General features: G+C 39.5%; 1 protein-coding gene across 2 annotated transcripts in view; it reads right to left on the reverse strand.

Annotated features, from left to right (window-relative positions):
* Positions 1-20,190, reverse strand: part of NAALADL2 (N-acetylated alpha-linked acidic dipeptidase like 2) — a 988,342-nt gene that overhangs the window by 155,355 nt on the left and 812,797 nt on the right. For both annotated transcript variants that reach the window (XM_078389637.1, XM_072996217.2), the window contains one exon: positions 12,378-12,524. In XM_078389637.1, coding sequence (XP_078245763.1) covers positions 12,378-12,524 — 147 coding nt within the window. The remainder of the gene's footprint in view (positions 1-12,377; positions 12,525-20,190) is intronic.

Below are 20,190 nucleotides of genomic sequence, written 5' to 3' on the forward strand. Positions count from 1 at the left end.
TTACAAATGGCACAGCAAACGTAGTCTCCAAAAATGAGCATGGTGGAAAAGCTCAGCAAGATACAAACAAAAAAGTGAAGGCAGGAAGACAAGCTAGCTTGTCCACCACAGCCAGGCTCTCTAGACTATGTTTATACTGTATCTAGAAGTCAGGAGACAACATTTGCAAGAGACAAATTAACCTCCCTGTTACAAATGAGTGCCCAGACTGTCAAATTGACATAAAGAAAAAAGGTTGTGCCCTTTCCATTTAGATATAACATGGCTCAACACTAAATCAAATCAAATCAAATCAAATCAATCAATCAGTCAGTCAGTCAGTCAGTCAGTCAGTCAATCAGTCAGTCAGTCAGTCAGTCAGTCAGTCAGTCAGTCAGTCAGTCAGTCAATCAATGTTTACAGTAGAGATGGGCACATAACACAATTCAGTGAGGTTTGGCAGACCAAGCCCACAAGTGTTGTGTGGGAGCCCCATATTCCACACCCTGCCTCCTCCCATGGGATCCCTGTCAGAACCTGAATTGGGGGTTTCCCTGTCCCACCTCTTCCTCCGAATGGGTGTCCACAGGAGGAGGTGGGGCATGGAATCCAGGGTTTGATCTGCCAAACTGTGCCAGACCCTGGTAAGTGTCCATCTCTAGTTTACATTGAGCCAAAAAAGGAAAATTGGATGATAACCTGGAGTTTCTTCCCTTCAGTCATCTAATGAATTCATATAAAACTTTAAATCTGATTGATGTCAAAAGGATGTTAGGACATGCCTCAGGTTCTCTCTCTCTCTCTCTTTTTAAAAAAAGTAATTTAGCATATTCAGATTGTCACTGACTTGTTCCCATTTGATGTAAAGAAAGGAGGAAAGAACTGGGTGGGTAGAAAGCTAAGGACAGTTTTCCCATCTCACAGGCTACCCTGAGCAGAGAGGCTGAGTATTATATGTTTCTCTGCATAATGGAACTAAACTGCTGCCCAGTGAAAACGAAGTGCTTCAATATAAAGCAATGGGAAAGATGCTGAATGATTGGCAGTCCTTTGTCCAATAGATAGACAGCGAAATCTTCAACAGAGGTTAAAGTTATACCTCAAATTGTTGTAGAAAGCCTACAGCCTCTATGTTGGAACTTTTCTAAAAAAAACAAGAATGTCTCATTCCCTGGCGCACATCACCGTGGCAGACTTCCTTTGCCTTTCCCCCTGGGATAATGCGAGACAAGAGAATTACATCTTGCTACCTTGGCAGAGGGGGAGCATCCATGGATTCAGCCGGGGGTTAGTTGTTGACCCTATAACTGCTTATTGTGTCATCAATTTAGGTCACACAGCGAGTAGTGCTGAAGGAAATAGAATCAGCGAGTGTCCATGGAGTTTAATAGAGGGGATAGCACATTCGACCTCACGGCTTTGCAGATTGTGAGGTTATAGTGCTGGGAGGAAAGACCTGCTGGGGCCTTCCCTGGACTGAGGGCTGCCAATGTGAGGGGATTTACAGGCCTGAGGAGGGGGCTTGATCTTTCACCGGCCGGGATCATGCTGTCTTAAGAACTGTGCGACAATGGGGTGTGGGACTCACCTGTATAAGGTTGGTGAGGGGGTGCGGTGAGACCCTCGGCACCAAAACTGATCTTGTACTACCACAGGTGCCTGGTTCTGAGGCCAGAAGTTACTGACATGTTGATTCAATAAAGTGTGGCTGTATTTAATCCCATTGCCTGTATCTCATCTCTTTATTAGGGGGTGGGAGGGCAAAAACTAGCCTCAACATTTATCCAGGATGATTTTAGGCACTTTCCTGTTTTTTCCCTGCTACTCCCATGTCTGTAAGTGCCTAGCTTGATTTGACCAAACTCCGGGAGGCAGTGAAAGAGAGGAGGGCTTGGCGTGCTCTGGTCCATGGGGTCATGAAGAGTCGGACATGACTTAATGACTAAACAACAACAACAACAGCAGCAGCAGCTTGATCAAGAGTCTTGAAAAGACACTTTTTGATCTCATAAACCTATCACCACCTTTTAAAAAAATTCCCCCACAAGTACCACATGATTACTGTGGTTCAGGGGTGTGCCACTAGAGAGCAGCTAGCAATGAATTCTGGGTATCTCATCACACCACAAATCCCAGGCTTCCCTAAATTGAAACAATGACAGTTTAAATGGTATCAAACTGATAAGCTGCATAATGCAGATAGAGATTAGGAAGTTATTGAAAATTGCCATTCAGCTAATCATAATTAAGTTTCAAAAATATTCTTATGTTGCAAGGTGAGTATTTAAATTTTCATTAAAATATACGGTCCATTGCTAAAGTGAAATGACAATGAAAAATATCATCTATGATTTTACTCCTCCTCTTCCCTTTAAACCTGCTGTGAACTTTGGAATGGAGAACATAACTGCAATACCTTTTTGAAAATGCCATTTATTATCCAACCAACCAAAAACACTTCTATTGTTTTCTCTTTCTCCCTTCCTCATAATCTCATCTCATTCTCTTCCCTTATTTTAAGTTTCTTCATCAGGCAGGGCAGTACAGATCTTTTACTGGACACGGGTTTTTTTGTATAGTTTATTGCTTATCCAGTTGCCTAGCAACAGCTTTCTTTCCCAGCATTTTCCCATATCTGACTAATTTGTCATATGGAGAAAGGTTGATTTAAAAAAATAAAAAAAACCTCAAGTCAAGTTAAACACTAATTAAACACCCAATTGTATTAGAAAATGTTCAATTTACTTAATAACTTAAATGGATTGTAATATATTACTGCCAGTCTCTGAGTGCAGACACATTCTTAGTAACAGAAGTTAGAGGGTCAATAGCTAGACAATTCTCTAAAGGGGTGTCTGCATTGTGTCAATTTGATACTGTTTTAAATGCAATGGCCCCATTTTAAGGAATCTTGAGATACCTAGTTTGGTGAATACTTAGGCTTCTCTTCCAGCAAGTTCTAATACAGTGGGACCTCGACTTACAAACATCCCTATCTATGAACATTTCAACTTATGAACGGCTCCGTTCGCAAAAAAAAAAAAAAATGGCATCGCCTTGCGAACAGAGCCTTGACCTACAAACGAAAAAAGGCAGGGGAAAATGGTGGGAAATTCAAAGGCGCCAATCGCGGTGGCGGGGATCCCCAAGGAGAGTATACCTCAGCAGTTTCCTTAGTACTGTGAGAAAGAGAATTATAACAGTTTACCAGTTTACAATACAAATATTTCATCATCAGTCCTTCCACTTAGGGCACCATTTATTTATTTATTTATTTATTTATTTATTTATTTATTTATTTATTTATTTATTTATTTATTTATTTATTTATTTATTTATTTATTTATACCCTGCCCATCTAGACAAATAACCTATTCTGGGCAGCATTACAAAATTTAAAAACAATAGAACCAATGAACATGCAAAAACCCAAGCTGTAAAAAATTAATTATTAAAATGTAATTATAAGCTCTGAAGGGTGCACAGGAATGCACTTCTCCAAGAATTCTAAGTATCTCACTAAACTACAGATCCCAGTATTCCTCTGAGACACATCTTTAGTCACAGTAAGGGACAAGGTAGCAGGTAAAGAAAGAGAGGGAAAGAGGAGGAAAAAGGGAGATAATTAACCATTATCAACAATGAGTTCAGATAAAAGGAAAGCAGAAGATTTTCAAGCTATATATCTGGCACTGGCCTGTTACTAACAGTCACATGGTTCTCACTGATAATAGTAACTAGTTTCTACAAACATCACCCAAATTGCTCATAGTCACAGATGACTTGTGACTGGGGCATGAAGAGCACCCTCCCAATGTGGGGGTGAGGTGTGTCCAGCTCCAGCACGCAAGCAGCCCCTACTCCTACTTTGAGCATTGTAGTATTTGAATCCCTCAGATATGGGACTGTGGTCATCACTTGTAGTAGGGTAAACTGTTATAAACTCTCCAAATGGCAAATATAATTGCACTGAGAGCCAATCATCTAGCTTTTAATTTTAATAGCTGCACATAAAAAAGAGCAGCCAGCCATATATAAAAACCTTAACTACAAAGGAATTAAAATTATCATGACAAATCAAAGACCAGTAGTTGTTCTCATTCACAATTAATGTGGCTGCATGTGACCAATAGGCATATTAAATACTGTAATACATTAGAAGGAAGCTTGCTGTGTGAGTTATGAACACCCATGTTCCACAAATGCAACTGAGGGCATGAGCCACACCACCACCAAAAAACTGCAGTGCCTCCATAATCCAAAGCATGATATCCTTAGAAACTGAAATCTGACATCCTACCTTAATTCATGTTTGCTCTTAGGAGTGAAGCTCGATTCCTTATGCAATGAAAACAATGAATAATTATCATATTTATAAAAAAGAAGGAAGATCAATGTTGGGTCTTCAGGGACAGTAAAATCGGTAGGATCTGAGCTTTCAAGCCTTCCTTAAGGTGTCGAGCGTTGTCATTGGTTGCAATGCTGATTTCTTTAAAAAGGGCACAGTTATCATAGCAATGCTGCTTCAGAATTTATTTACTAGCTCTCAGATTTGACAATTTGAATTCTGTGGGACCAATACACTGTAGCCAGATAGTCAACTGAGGTTGGTTACAGGGAGCACATTACAGCAGTTTCTGGCCCCAAATCAATGTGTTGGCTCTAATCTATAAACCCCTAAATGGCTTAGGTCCAAGCTATCGCAATAACTATGTCTCTCTTTATGAGCCTGCCTCGTGTATCAGGTGATCAAACTCCTCTCATATGTTTTCTTTCTTTCTTTCTTTCTTTCTTTCTTTCTTTCTTTCTTTCTTTCTTTCTTTCTTTCTTTCTTTCTTTCTTTCTTTCTTCAGAATGTCAAACTGTCTAAACTTTTTATTCTCACAACAGCCCTGTGAGGTAGTTTATAGATGGCAGACTGTAGTGAAGTCACATAGTGGGTTTTGTGGTTGAGCAAGAACTTGAACCCAGTTCTCCCTTGTCTTCTGGTTAGCAACCTCCCATCAAGGTGCCACTTTAACCACTGTCCGCATGTTGAATCTTCCTGTCAAAGTTAACTGCCACATAAAATATAAGGTGGCATAAACCTTATTTTGTGAGTAGCCATCACACCTTTGCGCTCCCAAGATTATGCCTATTCATATTAGCTATCTCTCAAGAAGTGTCAAGAAATGAGAAACAGCCTTGAACTTTGCAAGCAGGATTCGACTCCAGCACAATATATATATTGTGCTGGAGTCGAATCCTGCTTGCAAAGTTCAAGGCTGTTTCTCATTTCTTGACACTTCTTGAGAGAAGAGAGAATATATATATATATATATATATTCAAAAGATATTTTGAAATAGAAATGTGAAGAATATTAGCAAAATTTCCTGTCTTAAGTGAGACTGCCTGCCTGCCATCGAGATGGCTTCGTAAGAAGCACTAGCCCCTATAAGAACTGTTATCTCCAGGAAGGAAACCAAGAGTGGCTTCTTATCCATTACATGTTCCACAATCTATATTTATTTATTTATTTAATTTATATCCTGCCCATCTACACTGAAGTCTACTCTGGGCAGCTAACAACAAGTTCATAAAACAATTTCATAAAAACAATAACAGTATAAAATAACAACATAATATAATTCAAGATAGCAAAAATAAATTAAATAACGACAGGAGGGAAGGCCAGGTCTGGAGATGCTCTTAAAAATATATGTATGTATTTTCTGTGGTCAAAACTACTGGGTTTTTTTGTTGTTGTTTGTTTGAGAAGGAAAGCACACACATAGCAAGCACAGAAGGATTGACCATTATTCCAGTGACACAAATTAACCCATTCCAAAGATCCTAAATTTTAAAAACTAGGCAGTAATGATTATGAGTTTGCATAATCAAGCAAACAGCCCTTCTGACAAATGGAAGGACTCTCACAGGGAGCATCACACTCTCCCTGTTGTAGGCAAGGGGGAGGGGGAAACAGAGGTTTTTACTGTCACATATAAGGACAATAAAAGTGAGGAGTCACATCCCTATTTCTAAATAATAAATTCTTCAAAACAAAAACAAAAACCGGTAGCCCAAAATGTGGGCCACAATATTAACTTAAAGTCATGGTCACAAATATGGGATGATAATATTAAGCTAACAAAAGCAATTCATTACAAAGAAAATATGTATAAGATGTTCTATAGATGGTATATGACACCTGAAAAATTACCAAAAATATATCAAACTACCGCTAACAAATGTTGTAATTGTAAATCAAAAGATGGTAGCTTTTATCATATGTGGTGGACTTGTGGAGAAGCTAAGAGCTTTTGGAAACTAGTCCATGAGTTTTTAAGAAAATTTTTATCCTCTATAATTCTATATGAACCTAAACTGTTTTTGTTAAATATAAGACTTGATAGAAAAAGAAAAAAAGATATTTGATTATACATGTAACTACAGCAGCAAGAAATTTATATACCAAATACTGGAAAAATACTGGAAAAAAGAGAGACTCCAACAACCCAGTAGTTAATAGAAAAAAATTATTGAAGCAGCAGAGATGGATATTTTAACTGAAGTATTAAAAGACAAAGAAATTGCTGAGGCTAGAAAAAAAGTGGGAACCTTGGCATAATTGGATGAGAGATGAAACTATGAAAGGATTAAAATTATGAGAATGAAAATATAAGATATAATTTTAGATTTTAAAGTCTTAGAAAAATGGTAAGATAGGTGTGAAGTAAGTTGAGTAAGAAACAAATTGACAGATGTAATAATGATATATACTGTTCTCTACCACATTCTGTATTTTATTTACCCCAATACCCAGATCCAAATCCCCTTCCCTGTGACCTTCTCTTACTCAATGGAAAGTGAATTATTATTATTATTTTTAAAAAGTAGTTTACAAATATGGGATATTGTGCTTCTGTATCCACAATTCAAAAGGCCAGGAAATGGCCTGATATTGCTGCACAACATCATGCCCGCATTGCTATCAGGAAAAAGGATGCTAGGGTTCACATAGCAAAGAGCAGCCTGAATGTTGACACCATGCAAAGGAAAACCCCAGAAGCTTTTTTCATCAGTTAATCACTTCTCACCCGAACACAAAACAATTCTCAGGAGTGTTTTACAACAAGTGTGAATGGTAGTGAGCACAAGAGGGTATTCTGTAGACCATCTTAACTGCCGCCATTGTTGTTATTTTGCTGGTATGCCTGGTCCACACATACTCAGTTTATAAGGAAGTAACTGTTTTACCCTTTTTTAAAGAACAATATTTTAGCCCCTGCAGCCTAGGTTTCTTCCAAATTAGAAAAGTAAGGAGGGCCAACCATTCTCTTTCAAGATAAGCAAGATTGGTCATTTCAATTTATTGGATTTGTCTTGAATCTGAGGATGATTAAGGTCACTTGTTTCTGCACAAAGGGGGCAGTTTTTCTTTTAGGAAATCATAACTCAAAATGAAAACCCTTTGCCCAATCTCCCTGAACATTGCCGCACTGTATGCTACATCTGTGCCCCATTTGGTGCTGATCTGAAGTCTAGCTTCAAAGTTATAATTTTTTTGTTTGGGCTGCCCTCATGTTTGTTTGCTTTGCCAGCCCGATAATATCACTGCACTACCATTCCTCTTTTAATCTTTCTTAGGTTCAAACAATAATACTGTTGCTTTTCCCATGTTGGTGACCTCCCACATGTTCTCCTATTTTAGGAAAGATAATTAGTAAACAAACAAACAAACAAACAAACAAACAAACACACACACACACACACACACACACACACACACACACACATACATACATACATACATACATACATACATACATACATACATACATACATACATACATACATACATACATGTAGATGATGTGGGGTGGAGGAAACAAGGGTTATTCTTTTGGTGTAAGGGAAGCCTGCAGATTTTTAAACGTGCCTTGTAGATTAAAGAATACACAGTTCTGGAAGAGAACCTACATAGAGCAGCTGTTAAGTGACAGAAGAAATGAGCATTAGACCACAAGCCTGTCATAAACAGTGCACTCTTAATCAGAGAACATCTGCTTTTCCATTTCTTTTACGACAACCTCTGCCTTGTATTTAATCTGAAACAGAATGATTTTCCTAATAGGTGCAACAGTGTTTTACAAATTGGGAGGGGGAGAAAAAGAAAATAATAATGATAACCTCCTTGCTAAAAATAAAGGATGCCCGCGGCAGACGTGTCAATTAACATATCCGTGTCTTATAAAGGGGGTGGAAAGTGTGGGGAAGGAGAGAATGAGGAGGAAGAGAGAATCACTCCAGCATTTGGCAAATCCAGAGACTGCTCTGCATTCGTGAAATTTAATTATTGGCAAATTAGTAGTGCAGATGCCAGCACACAATGGGTTCCAAGCTCCCGCTATTCAATTTGAGCTTTTCATTTAGCTGGATAATGAAAGCACGTACAACAATGCAACATCTCTAAAAGGACAATGACAGAAAATAAGTAGCAAATGATGGGCCATTTACGACCGTCACTTGCTCTCCCTTCCTGAAGCTTGCAGCTTTAGATCCCTGCATGCAAGAGAGCGGGTCTTCAACCAGGCATCTTTGGTGATGGCAGCACAAAAATCACCTTAGTCGTTGCCATTGATGGAAGAGCCATCTTCCATTCCTTCTTAAGGCCTTGCAGGCAACTCTAAGTAACCTACACACTTCAGGGTGGCTTGAGAAGGGTGGAAATAAATATGAGAAGAATTCTTTAACACAGAGCAATTCTAGTTCTTTTCATTGCTGTTTTTCATGGTCATTACATATCCAATAAACAGTTCAACCATGAACAGAAGGAGCAAACCAGACCTGCCCCTTCCATCCTAGCTCCTGTGTGTAGACAGCTAGATCTGGAGAGTGTTTGCTACTCATGGAACATCTCCAGAAGAGGCATCCAGGCATCAAATTATATTATATTATATTATATTATATTATATTATATTATATTATATTATATTATATTATATTATATTATATTATATTATAATGTTATGTTATGTTATGTTATGTTATGTTATGTTATGTTATGTTACAGTAGTACCTCGGTTTACGAATTTAATTTATTTATTTATTTATTAGATTTCTATCCTGCCCTTTTAGACAACGTCTACTCCAGGACGTTACATAATGCAAAAAATTCATGAACCGAAATGCAGATTGCCATAGGAATGGGAGTGGAGCTATAAACCTCCAGGCACAATGCATCCTGGGGAAACTTCCTTCATACTGCGAAAAAAAAATAGTAAACCAAGGCATTATTTTCAATGGATTTCCATTTGTAAACTGAAAATTACGTTAACTGAGGCATTCGTAAACCGAGGTACTACTGTATATGATATGATATGATATGATAGGCTGTGACCCAAGCAGCAAATTCCCCCTCTCCATGTCGCTGAAATAGTCCAATGGAAAGGCAAGAGCCAATACAACTGGTTCCAGCAATGTCGCAGGAGTTGCCAAAACAACAAGAACTGCCTCTGGTACTCCGGATTTTGCCTCAAGGTTGACTCCTGAAGCCTTTTCCACCAGTGGATATAGCCACAAGGCAGTGGAGGTTTGAAATCTGAGTTTTCCTTCTCCTAGATGGGCTGCCTTCCAAGGCTGAGAAGCCCCACCTACCATCCATATTATTTTACTCAGACTTCGTGCTCTGGAGAGGACACTCTCCAAGTCCTCCATACAGAGCACTTTACCATAGTCTCTCGAGACTGAAGGATGCCATTCCGGATGATATGATATGATATGATATGATATGATATGATATGATATGATATGATATGATATGATATGATATGATATGATATGATACGATATGATATGATATGATATGATATGGTATGATATGATATGTGATGCTTCAATTTTACAGGCCTCCAGATAATTGCTGAGAGTCCTTATGGTTAGAGATGGATCACTTTTCCAGATTTAACTCTTCATGTGTAAAAGCTAAGATACAGGGAAGCAAGGTCATAGCAAGGAGAAAGCAACAGGGTCTTGTCTCCGGGCACCAAAATCTAGAGGTGAATCTACTCGTGAGTGTTAGGAAAATAAATGGCTCAACCACATTCACTTTCCTCTTTTCTTGAAAGCACAAACTTTCTCTTTCATCAAATGGGAATAGATACCATGGCGGCTGACCAATAGAGAGTGAGTCCATTGGTACCAGTGGCTCATTATATTCTACAATGGTGTCAGGATTTGTTTCTTTAAGTGAACAAGGGGTTAAATTTAATATTGTAGTGAAAATGCAAAGTCATGCCTGTAACGTCAAGTCAATGGATGACTGATAGCGTACAGATGGGACAAGCTTAAGTAATGCTTGTCAACCATGTTCAGCTGCAATTGATAGGCTGCTCTCACTATTTAAGCAAGTGTGTGAGAACAGCAATTTGCCACTCAGTTGCGAGTCTGGTGGTCATTACTTCTGTGAATATTATGTTGCTCTGAGATATCTATGCCAATGTATATATTGCCATGTATATATGTCTGACCAAGTCTAATATATTATGCTATAAGTCTCCGTGTATTTTCTCGTATGTCCGCATCTTTGTTCTGCTTATAAAGGGGAGGATTTGAAGCTATCAGATAAGAGACTCGTAACTTGTTATCTTGGGATCCAAGGTTTGTTTTCCCTAACAGAGTGCTCTTGGAAGCTTCATTATCCAAATCTGACTCCAAGCTTCTGGAGAGGAATACGACATATCAAGCCCTTGGAGTTGGCCCCACACCAACAAATGGGCCTCCCCAATTACCCAAAGATGCCCATGCCGTTGTATGGCAATTAGAGATGTTGGCATTCGTATACAAATATCCCTGCACAGGTGGCAATAATGAGGGTCCAACCACATGGGGCCAGATGGTCTATTCACCGATCTGGTGCTGCCGCGGATGCCATGATTCTTCCAATGGCTTCACAGATCATGATCAGCTACGACTCCTGGCAGGAGGCTGGAGGACAAGCCGCACTGCAAGGTTGAAGAGTGGCTCGTAGATCGTGATCCGCAGGACCATTGGAGGAATCGCAGCTTCCCCAGCAGCAGCGGATCGGTGAGGGGACCGTCTGGCCCCGTGGGGCTGGACCCTCGTTATTGCCACCTGTGCAGGGATATTCGTATACGAATACCCCCATCTCTAATGGCAATCATGATGTGTCTGCATTCTTCACTGTTGTTAACACACCTTAATGGTGTGTAATGATGCATCGCTATCAACCTACTGAAATGTACTTTGCATTTTTTTTAAAAAAAATAATACCCCCCAAATTTTAGGAAACTTAAATGGAAACCATAAAATTGTATGTTTTCCCTGAGTTATTTATTTATTTTTCTTGCAAAGGCTGTGCTAAGAAGATTAGTCTCAGAAGTGTCTTCGCTCCCACTGCACTTGCAAATAAGTTGTTGAAAAGTTAGCATACCATTTGCCAACCAGGTTCCTCCCAGATGTTATGCACAACAACTCCTACAGTGCCCAGTGGCCATGTCCTCTAGTTGTGATAGGATTAGGTGTCCAATACCCTTGGAAGATGCTCAGCTGGGAAGAGCCATGTTAAAGGTAAAGGTTCCCCTTGACATTTAATCCAGTCGTGTCTGACTCTAGGGGCAGTGCTCATCCCCGTTTCCAAGCCACAGAGCCAGCGTTTGTCTGAAGACTGTTTCTGTAGTCAACGTGGCCAGTGCGACTAGACATGGAACACCGTTACCTTCCCACCATAGTGGTACCTATTTATCTACTCGCATTTGCATGCTTTTGAACTGCTAGGTTTGCAGGAGCTGGGACAGGCAACGGGAGCTCACTGCAACACATAGATTCGATCTTACGACTGCTGGTCTTCTGACCCTGCAGCACAGAGGCTTCTCTGGTCTAACCTACAGCGCCACCACATCCCTTAAGAGCCATGTTAATACATTTAAAAGAAGAAGCCAGAAATACACTTCAATATACTGTCCCCCCCCTCCTCTTGCCTAATGTTTCTCTCAGCAGGGATCCCTTTGTATATGTGTAATCCCTTTTCATTTAATTTCAGAGACAACAGAGAAACCATTCCTCAGCAAAAATCCACTTTCCACATCCCATGTTGCTGTGAATATTGCAATTATGTTTGATGTTAATCCTGCTACTGCAATTTCCTTGTTATGATTGTCTGGATGAAAAGGCAGGAGACAGCATACATTTCCCTTTTCAGCAGAACATGACACGTACTTCAAGGAGCTGATGAGACCCAATATTCAGCAGAAATGCCTGTATCATTCAAAAGAAACTAACAAATGAACCATCAGCTTTTGACAGCCATCTACTTGATGTGGGAGATTTTGCTGAGTGAAAGCTGATTTGGCTTCCTGATTAACCAATCTGATCAGGTGTTTTCATTTGCAATTACCTCTAATGCTGTCAAATCTTGGTATGAAAATTGCACAGCCGGGACCCCAAGATGGTTGATGAAATAATCAGAATCGCCTTGCGTTTGTACAGAACTGACGTTGGAAGCCATGCATTTCTCTTGCCCAACACAGCTGAGGTTGTGTCTCTGAAACACACAAAATTGTACCCAGGCTTAATTATCAGTAGCCACATATGCAACTATGCGAAGGTGATCTGAAATTTAAAGCAGATACATGCTAAACACCTTTATCCTGCAAAGCTTAAATGTGAAAGCTGAGACCAATGATTGTTGATTTTGCCTCTAGTATGTCTTTATTAGGGCTGCGCACAAGTCCCCTGGTTTGGTCTGGACAGTAAATCCAGGGCTTTGGAATATATCTCATTTCAGCCTGGAGTCATTTGTGCCACATCTGATTCAATTTGTGCCATATCCAAATTACTCTGTAAAGTCAATGCACTGAAAATCCAAAACAATCGTCACTTTTTTGGTTTTGCCCTGATGCTTTATGACATTTTGGAGACATGATAAACAGTAAGGAGTGGGGCAAGCTTTCCAAATTTCAGACAGCTTGCTACAGGGGTGTGTGTATTAGTCTCCTTTAAAGTTTGCTTTCTTTTTCAAAAAGGAAACCATGATACTTGTCGACTCAAGGAATTCATGCCTCACTGAATTGGATTTATGCCCTGGATCCACACTAGTTTGCAAATACAGTTCACTCAACTCCAGAACCAAATCTGACCATGCCACTTCAATCTGAACTGCATACAAACCAGGCCAATTTATTTCGGAATTTGGAATTTGTCTGAGTCCTGTGTACAGACTGAATCTTTATATCTGTGTCAGGTTTTACTCTCTTGCATGGAGACTTAGCAATTGGATTCAGTTAATTTATGTGCACTTTATTCAATATTGTATTGTCTGATATTATATTATTTATTTGTCTATTGACATGGTTGTTTGTCATTGTTTCCATTGTTCTCAATGTCTATATTTATTGTTTCATGTACTGTGAGCTGTTCTGAGAGCAGTTGGTGGAAGAGTTGAATACAAGCCGATAGATGAACAATAAAGACAAATGACCTGGGGAGAAATAAAGTACAACTGGTTGGCAGGTGGCAGAGATCTTCATTTAAGATTCAAGGTCCTGTTCAGCTCAAAATGACTGCCTGTGTATTTCCATTTAACCAAACCCCTTATTCTTTGGTCCTAATTTATCAAACCCCTCTTTTGATTTTCACAAATCACACTTCAGCAGGATATTTAACAAGTTTACAATGTGTGCGAGTTCAGAAATGTGTGCGAGTTCAGAAATGTTTATTTAAAAAAAACACAATCTTCCAACACTCATTTGATTCTATTATATAAATATGAGGATCCTACACTCAGAGTGAGGAAGGAGCTTGTCAGGTGACTAATAGGAATCATTACATCTCACTGCTAAAACAAGTCATTCAAAGATGTGATTCAAACTTGTGCAGTCCTTCACAGATATAAAATAGTATGAAATCGCCACACCATTTCTAAACACTAAAAGGGAGTTGGTGCTGAATTTTACCACTGCCATATAATAGCTGCAATGTGAAGAATACTCATTAAATCATTCTCATTGATTTAGACTGTCTTAACATGATGAGATAGCAGGAGGGAGGAGGGATTCTAAAGTCCCATGAGATTCCTTACATTTAGTTGTAAACATGGCAGAGGTCTTTTCCCCCTCCTCAAGGTCTCCATTGTAAAATGTCTCTGTTGTATTTTCTCTTTGAGAAGCAAAGTGTGTGTGCATGTACACACATACACCCACATACCCCAAGCATGGAAGAAATGGTTGATCCCTAAGAAAAATCCAGAAGTCTAGAACTTCAAGTTCTTGAATAAAGCAGAAAGTAGCCAAGTTTGGGGCAATTTGTGTGTTCTTGAATTTCATCACTGGCACTTAGGAATTCTCTCTTATCCTTGCCTATGATTATACTTATCCCCACCTAACAGGGCAATCCTATCTGCCATTACAGTGAGCTGCCCAACAAGGTAGATAGAAGAGAGACCTCTGTTTATCTGTTTTTAGTCTACTTTCTAGGCCTTCTTTTCTTTTCTATGTGCAGCTGAGCTTTGTTTCTCAAAGGGAAACGATACTATATACATACAGCATTGATTGTGCCACTTGAACACAAACCAATTAGATCTCTAAAGCTTCTGACGGGTAATAAAAGCTATCTTTTATTAATATTTCACCCTGGCCAAACTTCTGTGCCACAATTTATAAAGTGAGAGGTCTGTGTCAGGAACTGTAGACCCAAGAGATAACGGCAAATGGTACTACCTGAGAGCACAAAGGAATTTGCTTGAGGATCAGGTTAACATTATGGCACAAGCTGTTCGCGCACATTATTTCCAGCAAAAACTCAACACGCAGTCAGAAATTCCGGTGACAAGAAGATGGGTTGTTAACATTAATTAATTTGCCACTGCATTTAGCTCACTTTTCAAGCCATTTTCTCTAGCGTTTGCTACTCAGCTCTTCTGATTATTGTAATGCTGCCGGATTTCATCAGGCACACCGTATGGCATTTCTGTTTGCTCCGCAGAACAAGCCATCTTTTAAGGAATACACGCAGAGAGAATGGCAATACGGGAGGAGTTCGTTCCAATTAAGTTTTGCCACTTACAATTCCCTTCTTGTGAGCAATCTGGTCAGCTTCAGCAACAAGAGGCTCTAATCCTGAAACTATTCTTCGGTTACAGGCGGTATTTTTATGTCATTGTTAAAGCATTCATTGGGGTTGCATATTCTAATGATTTTGGTGGCAGATTAGTCAACTGTAGCCTGACTGATTAACCAGTGAAGGGCCAATGTTAATCACTGGTGCCAAGTTTTGATCAGTCAGGCTGACGACAGTAGCCAGATGTTGTTATATTTTGATGTCTGACCTGATGCAATGAAAAATAAAACAAAGAAAACACTGAAGATAGTCTTTCTTTGTATCAACAAGATACAACTTAATTTTCCTCATATTCTTTCAGTGCCTTGGAGAAGGCACTGCTAATGCAGATATTTATTTCAATTTATTTCTTCACACTGGACACAATCAAACTATGGAATTTGCTGCTGCAAAAGAGTGACTATGCTGATAAGGATGGTTTTTTGAAAAAGGACTGGCCAAATTCACAGAGGGTCAGTGGGTTCACAAAGCTATGCATTGCGCCTAGTATGAACATTATAGCTATGAATATGGTACCATTTGGAATTTGGAATTCTCCAAGAATTTCCAAGGCAGAATTTTGGGAGTTCCAACCCACCTGAAAACTGGTGGGCTGAAGACTGGTGGGCCTTTCCCTCACCTGGAGAAAGGCCTACCTCAGAGATTGCATTGTAAGATTAATTTCCTGCTGCAGTGTTTCCTGTGCATCATAATCTCACTGCCCTTTGTTGGAGTTATTACCAACCTTGCATCCTGCCTTTAGTAGGTTTGGCTGGAAAGGACCTTTCTGGGCTGGGATGACTATCCATCTGCACTAATCAAGCATTCCTTTCTTGCCTCTGAATTCAAAGAAAACTCTGCCTCTCTGCTTAGTGCTTCTCACTAAGTTTGTTAGAAGTCTGTGAATCTGTTGAAGTCTACTGCTAAAGGCAGTCATGTTTTCAGTTTTCTGTTTGATTTACAAGTAATGAAACCTTTTATTCTTTCTCCTACTGATGTCTAAGAGTGAATTATTGAGACTGTAAGTGCCAGCTTAAAAAAAACAACAATGGGTGGATTAAATTAGGGGACTTGAAGCTATTCTGTCCTGTGGGAGCCTGCACTTCTACTGCACACAAACATTCAAAACTTTTTGCAACACCCTTTAATTCTATAGAGAGTACCTCCAAAGGACCCTTCAAGGGTCTCTGAGCCCAACCTCCTCCCAAAGCAGGAAATCTAGAGCTGAAGCATCCAAAGCTGGAAGATTCCTGACTGACCTTTGTTTACAATCCACCACAGAAGGACAGCCCACCATCTTCTGAGATAGTGGATTCCATTGTCAAGCAGCTCTTGCTCTCGAATTCTGCATTTAAGCCAGACATGGGCAGTATATTTAGTGGTATGCTGTGAAACAGAGGGCGAGAGGGATACCCCACTCACTGGAGAGCCGTCCCTCCTCAACAACAGAATTAAGGAAGTGGACCCCAGACCCGTACCAGCACCTGCAGTGGAACCTCTGTGGGAGACAGTAATAGAGGAGTTGACAGAAGATATACAGAAAGTGATGATAGGGGAGGTTCAAGGAGAAAAGGCAGGGAGATTGAGAAAATGGAGGGTGGAGTTTGAAGCAGGGGTGGGAGAAGTAGAGAGGAGGGAAGACCAGTTACTGCCCAGTTGGGAATGGGTGTGGATGAAGGATCCTTGGACTGGATTATGGGAGAGACTGAGAGTGCCAAAGGAGGAGGCAGATTACAGACCCTCTTATTGGCGGGAAACAGAGGCAAGGGAGTGGAGAAGGAGACTGAGAGAGAAAGGAGAGAAAGATTGAAATGGAGGGTAAGAGAGATGAAGAGAAGGAGCTACAGGGAGGACCCTGGGAGAACCGAGACACAGACAGATGGATCTGTGGGATGATGATCTAGGCGAGGAGACCGTGCCCCTGCTGGAAGAAGGCTCGGCGAGGCAGACCGTAAAGGACTGGGTCCCCATTGATCTTCTGGGACCATGGGACTATAGTTATAAAAACCCATTCCTGTTCAACAAATGAGAGCCCCTTCCAGACCCGTTGGCAGAAGGAGAAAAGACTAGTAATGATGTTCCAGACACTTGTTTATTCCCATAATAAATCCCACACCTGTTTTGAAACAACACGGATCTCCTGATTTCCTTGAATTGAACTTGGAGCCAAAGGCCGAACCCTCACATACTTGTGTGCTTGATCTCGCGGCTTCTTCCACAATGCATGATTCTGTCTCTTTTTTAACTTCCTTGATAGATCCTAAATACCTATTCTGGAGGCAGGGAAATCCTAAGAAAAAGGATTTTGTTCCAAGGAAACTTGCAGGAAGCCAGCTGAAAGGAAAGGAAGTCCCAATTTCTGATCTCTTAAAGAGTGCCATGCAATACATGTCTACATAACCCCTCACTGAATGTAACTAGATTTACAAGTATATGTGCAGAGTCTCAATTTACTTCAGCCCAACGCTATTATGTATTCACATTTTATACAACATGTAAAAGCTGCACTGACTGTAGGAGACAGCAGGGTATAAATATATGGGTATGTTATTTATAAAATTAAAATTACATACATAAGTCTTGTTTCAAAAACGTTAAGGGTTTTTTTTTATCAGTGGTTGAAAAAAATGTTGCGTACGAGTAAAAAGATAAAGCATTTCATAATCTAGAAAATGAATCTCCAATACCAATAAGGGATATTTAAAATTTTATAATGTAATTATGTAGTGCTGAGCAGTATTTTTATTAAATAGCCTCATATCTCATGTAAGCAGTATTGATATATTTGTGACACTCCAGATCAATAGAACTTGTATCTCAATGTTTAACTGCTTGGTTCAACTTTTATTACACTAAGTAACAGAATATAAATGGCCCCGTTAAAAAAAAGCTGTGAAATATTGCTTAACTTCTGTTATAACAATTGTCTAGCACTTCACTTCTAAGAACAATGGCCTAGCACTTCACTTCTAAGCACATATACACAAATGTATGGAGCAAATTCAAGAGAAAAAGATAATTAAAATATGTGAGAACTGGGGTTATGCAAATATCCCCAATTCGGTTTGGGATGAGATTGTGATGATCGGATTTGGGTCTGCTTTAATTCAGACTTATTTGGACTGGCTGCAATTTTCAGATCTAAATCCAAATATGAGCAGAAATGTGAAAATTCAGGCCTTCGCATCTCCCACTGATTTGCATTAAAATTATTATAATATCTTTGCTTTTTTGTGGACAGATATATGACATTAGGGTACACAACAAACAGAATTATTCCTGCCAAAGTTTGTGAAAACAGACACAAAAAAAGGTAAATCCATTTTTATTTCCCAGTGCTGATCAAAAAAATGTTTTGGTTGAATAGCTCAGTGAGTGGGAATTTGATTCCCCATTGTGTCTCTTGGGAGAAGATCCAACCTGTATAGCCTTGGGCAAGCTGTACAGTCTCAGGGTAACCACCAGAAGAGGGATTGGTAAACTACCACTGAGTATTCTATACCTAGAAAACCCTGGAGATGGTCACTCGTAGTGCGAATCAACAGCTGCACAATATTGTTATTAATCAAAATAAGAGAAGTGAAAATTCAGATATCTGAATTTTGATTCAAATTCAGATCCAAATTGCATTAGGTAACAGCAACTCAGATGCCTCATACATACATACATACATACATACATACATACATACATACATACATACATACATACATACATACATACATACACACACACACACACACACACACACACACACACACATTATATTTCATATAAACATATGAAACACAGCATAGCATATATATATGGCATTTATATATACGTGCCATGCTGTGTTTCATATGTTTATGATATCTACTACAAATAAGCACATTCATGATCATTTATAGCCCATTTCTAGGAATTTTTTAATTAAAAATAAAGGCTTTAACCATTAGGTAGAATGAGGCCGCTTCCTCGGGTAAAAAAAAGCCTGAGTATTAAGATTGGGCACCAAACTCTTTAATTTGCTAAACTACTCATACATGCTTTACTGGTGCCATTTCTGAGAACTGTCATTTCTTTACGGTTCTGGAACAAACCAGGAACCACAGTTAAACACAACTTCCTATAATGCCTGAACTAAGAAACCATGGTTAACAGCACTGAATCACTTGGAAGGCATTGACTATAATTCTGTAGTGCAGAACTGTGGTTAACTCAAGTTCCTGCTTAGTTCAGTTGCCTGCATGGAAGAATATGTGAAGTGGTTACATGCAGATGCCTGAAGCTCATGCTTTTTAAGTTTATTTACTCAAAATCTTAGCTGTGATAGTGGAATACTGTGGGTGCTGCACCTATCCTCTTTGATCATGTGTACTAAAAAGAAGTGTGACACACTGCTGCCCTGAGAGCATTCCCCCCCCCCAGCAAATCTCATATTGCTATATGTAGAGAGATAAGGGCCACAAGATACTTGACTGATATACTGTACAGGATATAGGTATAAATACTGTAGTGAAAAACTCACCAACTATTTTGATGAGCTCCTTTGCTCATTAGGCTTCTTGCCTCACACTGACTCTGCAATCACCTTGAGTGTCCTTGGGTCAAGATTTTAGGGTAGAGATGTGCTGAATAGTTGTCAAATTCGTTGTCCTCATTTATTCAGGCTATCTCATCAGAACAAGACAGCTCAGTGAGCAATTTCCATATCCCATGAGATTTCTCATCTACAACTTGAGAGGCAAGGAACACTTCGACCCCACTTCAAATTTTCTGCAATTTGTGCAAAATTTCTCTGTGCAAAACCAGTGTCCATTCCCCTTGAGAAGCAAAGCAAAGCAAAGCACACACACACACACAGAGAGGGAGAGAGAGAGAGAGAGAGAACAGGCAAAAATACCCAAGGAATCTATCCACTGTTTATATCTCTCTATGAAAGTCTATGAAACAAAACAGCAGATATTGTACTTTGAGTATTTACCCAATTTACACAAAATCACTCTCATCAGTACAAGAGAATGTCAAGAGTGCAAGAAAATAAAAAGGAGTATTTCTGTGGGTTGCCTCCTCCTCCTCAAATGCCAGAATGTGTCAAGCAAGGATTAATATCCTCAGTACAGAGACCCCAT

The sequence above is a fragment of the Pogona vitticeps genome, chromosome 3 (genome assembly GCF_051106095.1).
Source record: "Pogona vitticeps strain Pit_001003342236 chromosome 3, PviZW2.1, whole genome shotgun sequence".
In the NCBI taxonomy this organism is placed as follows: domain Eukaryota; kingdom Metazoa; phylum Chordata; class Lepidosauria; order Squamata; family Agamidae; genus Pogona; species Pogona vitticeps.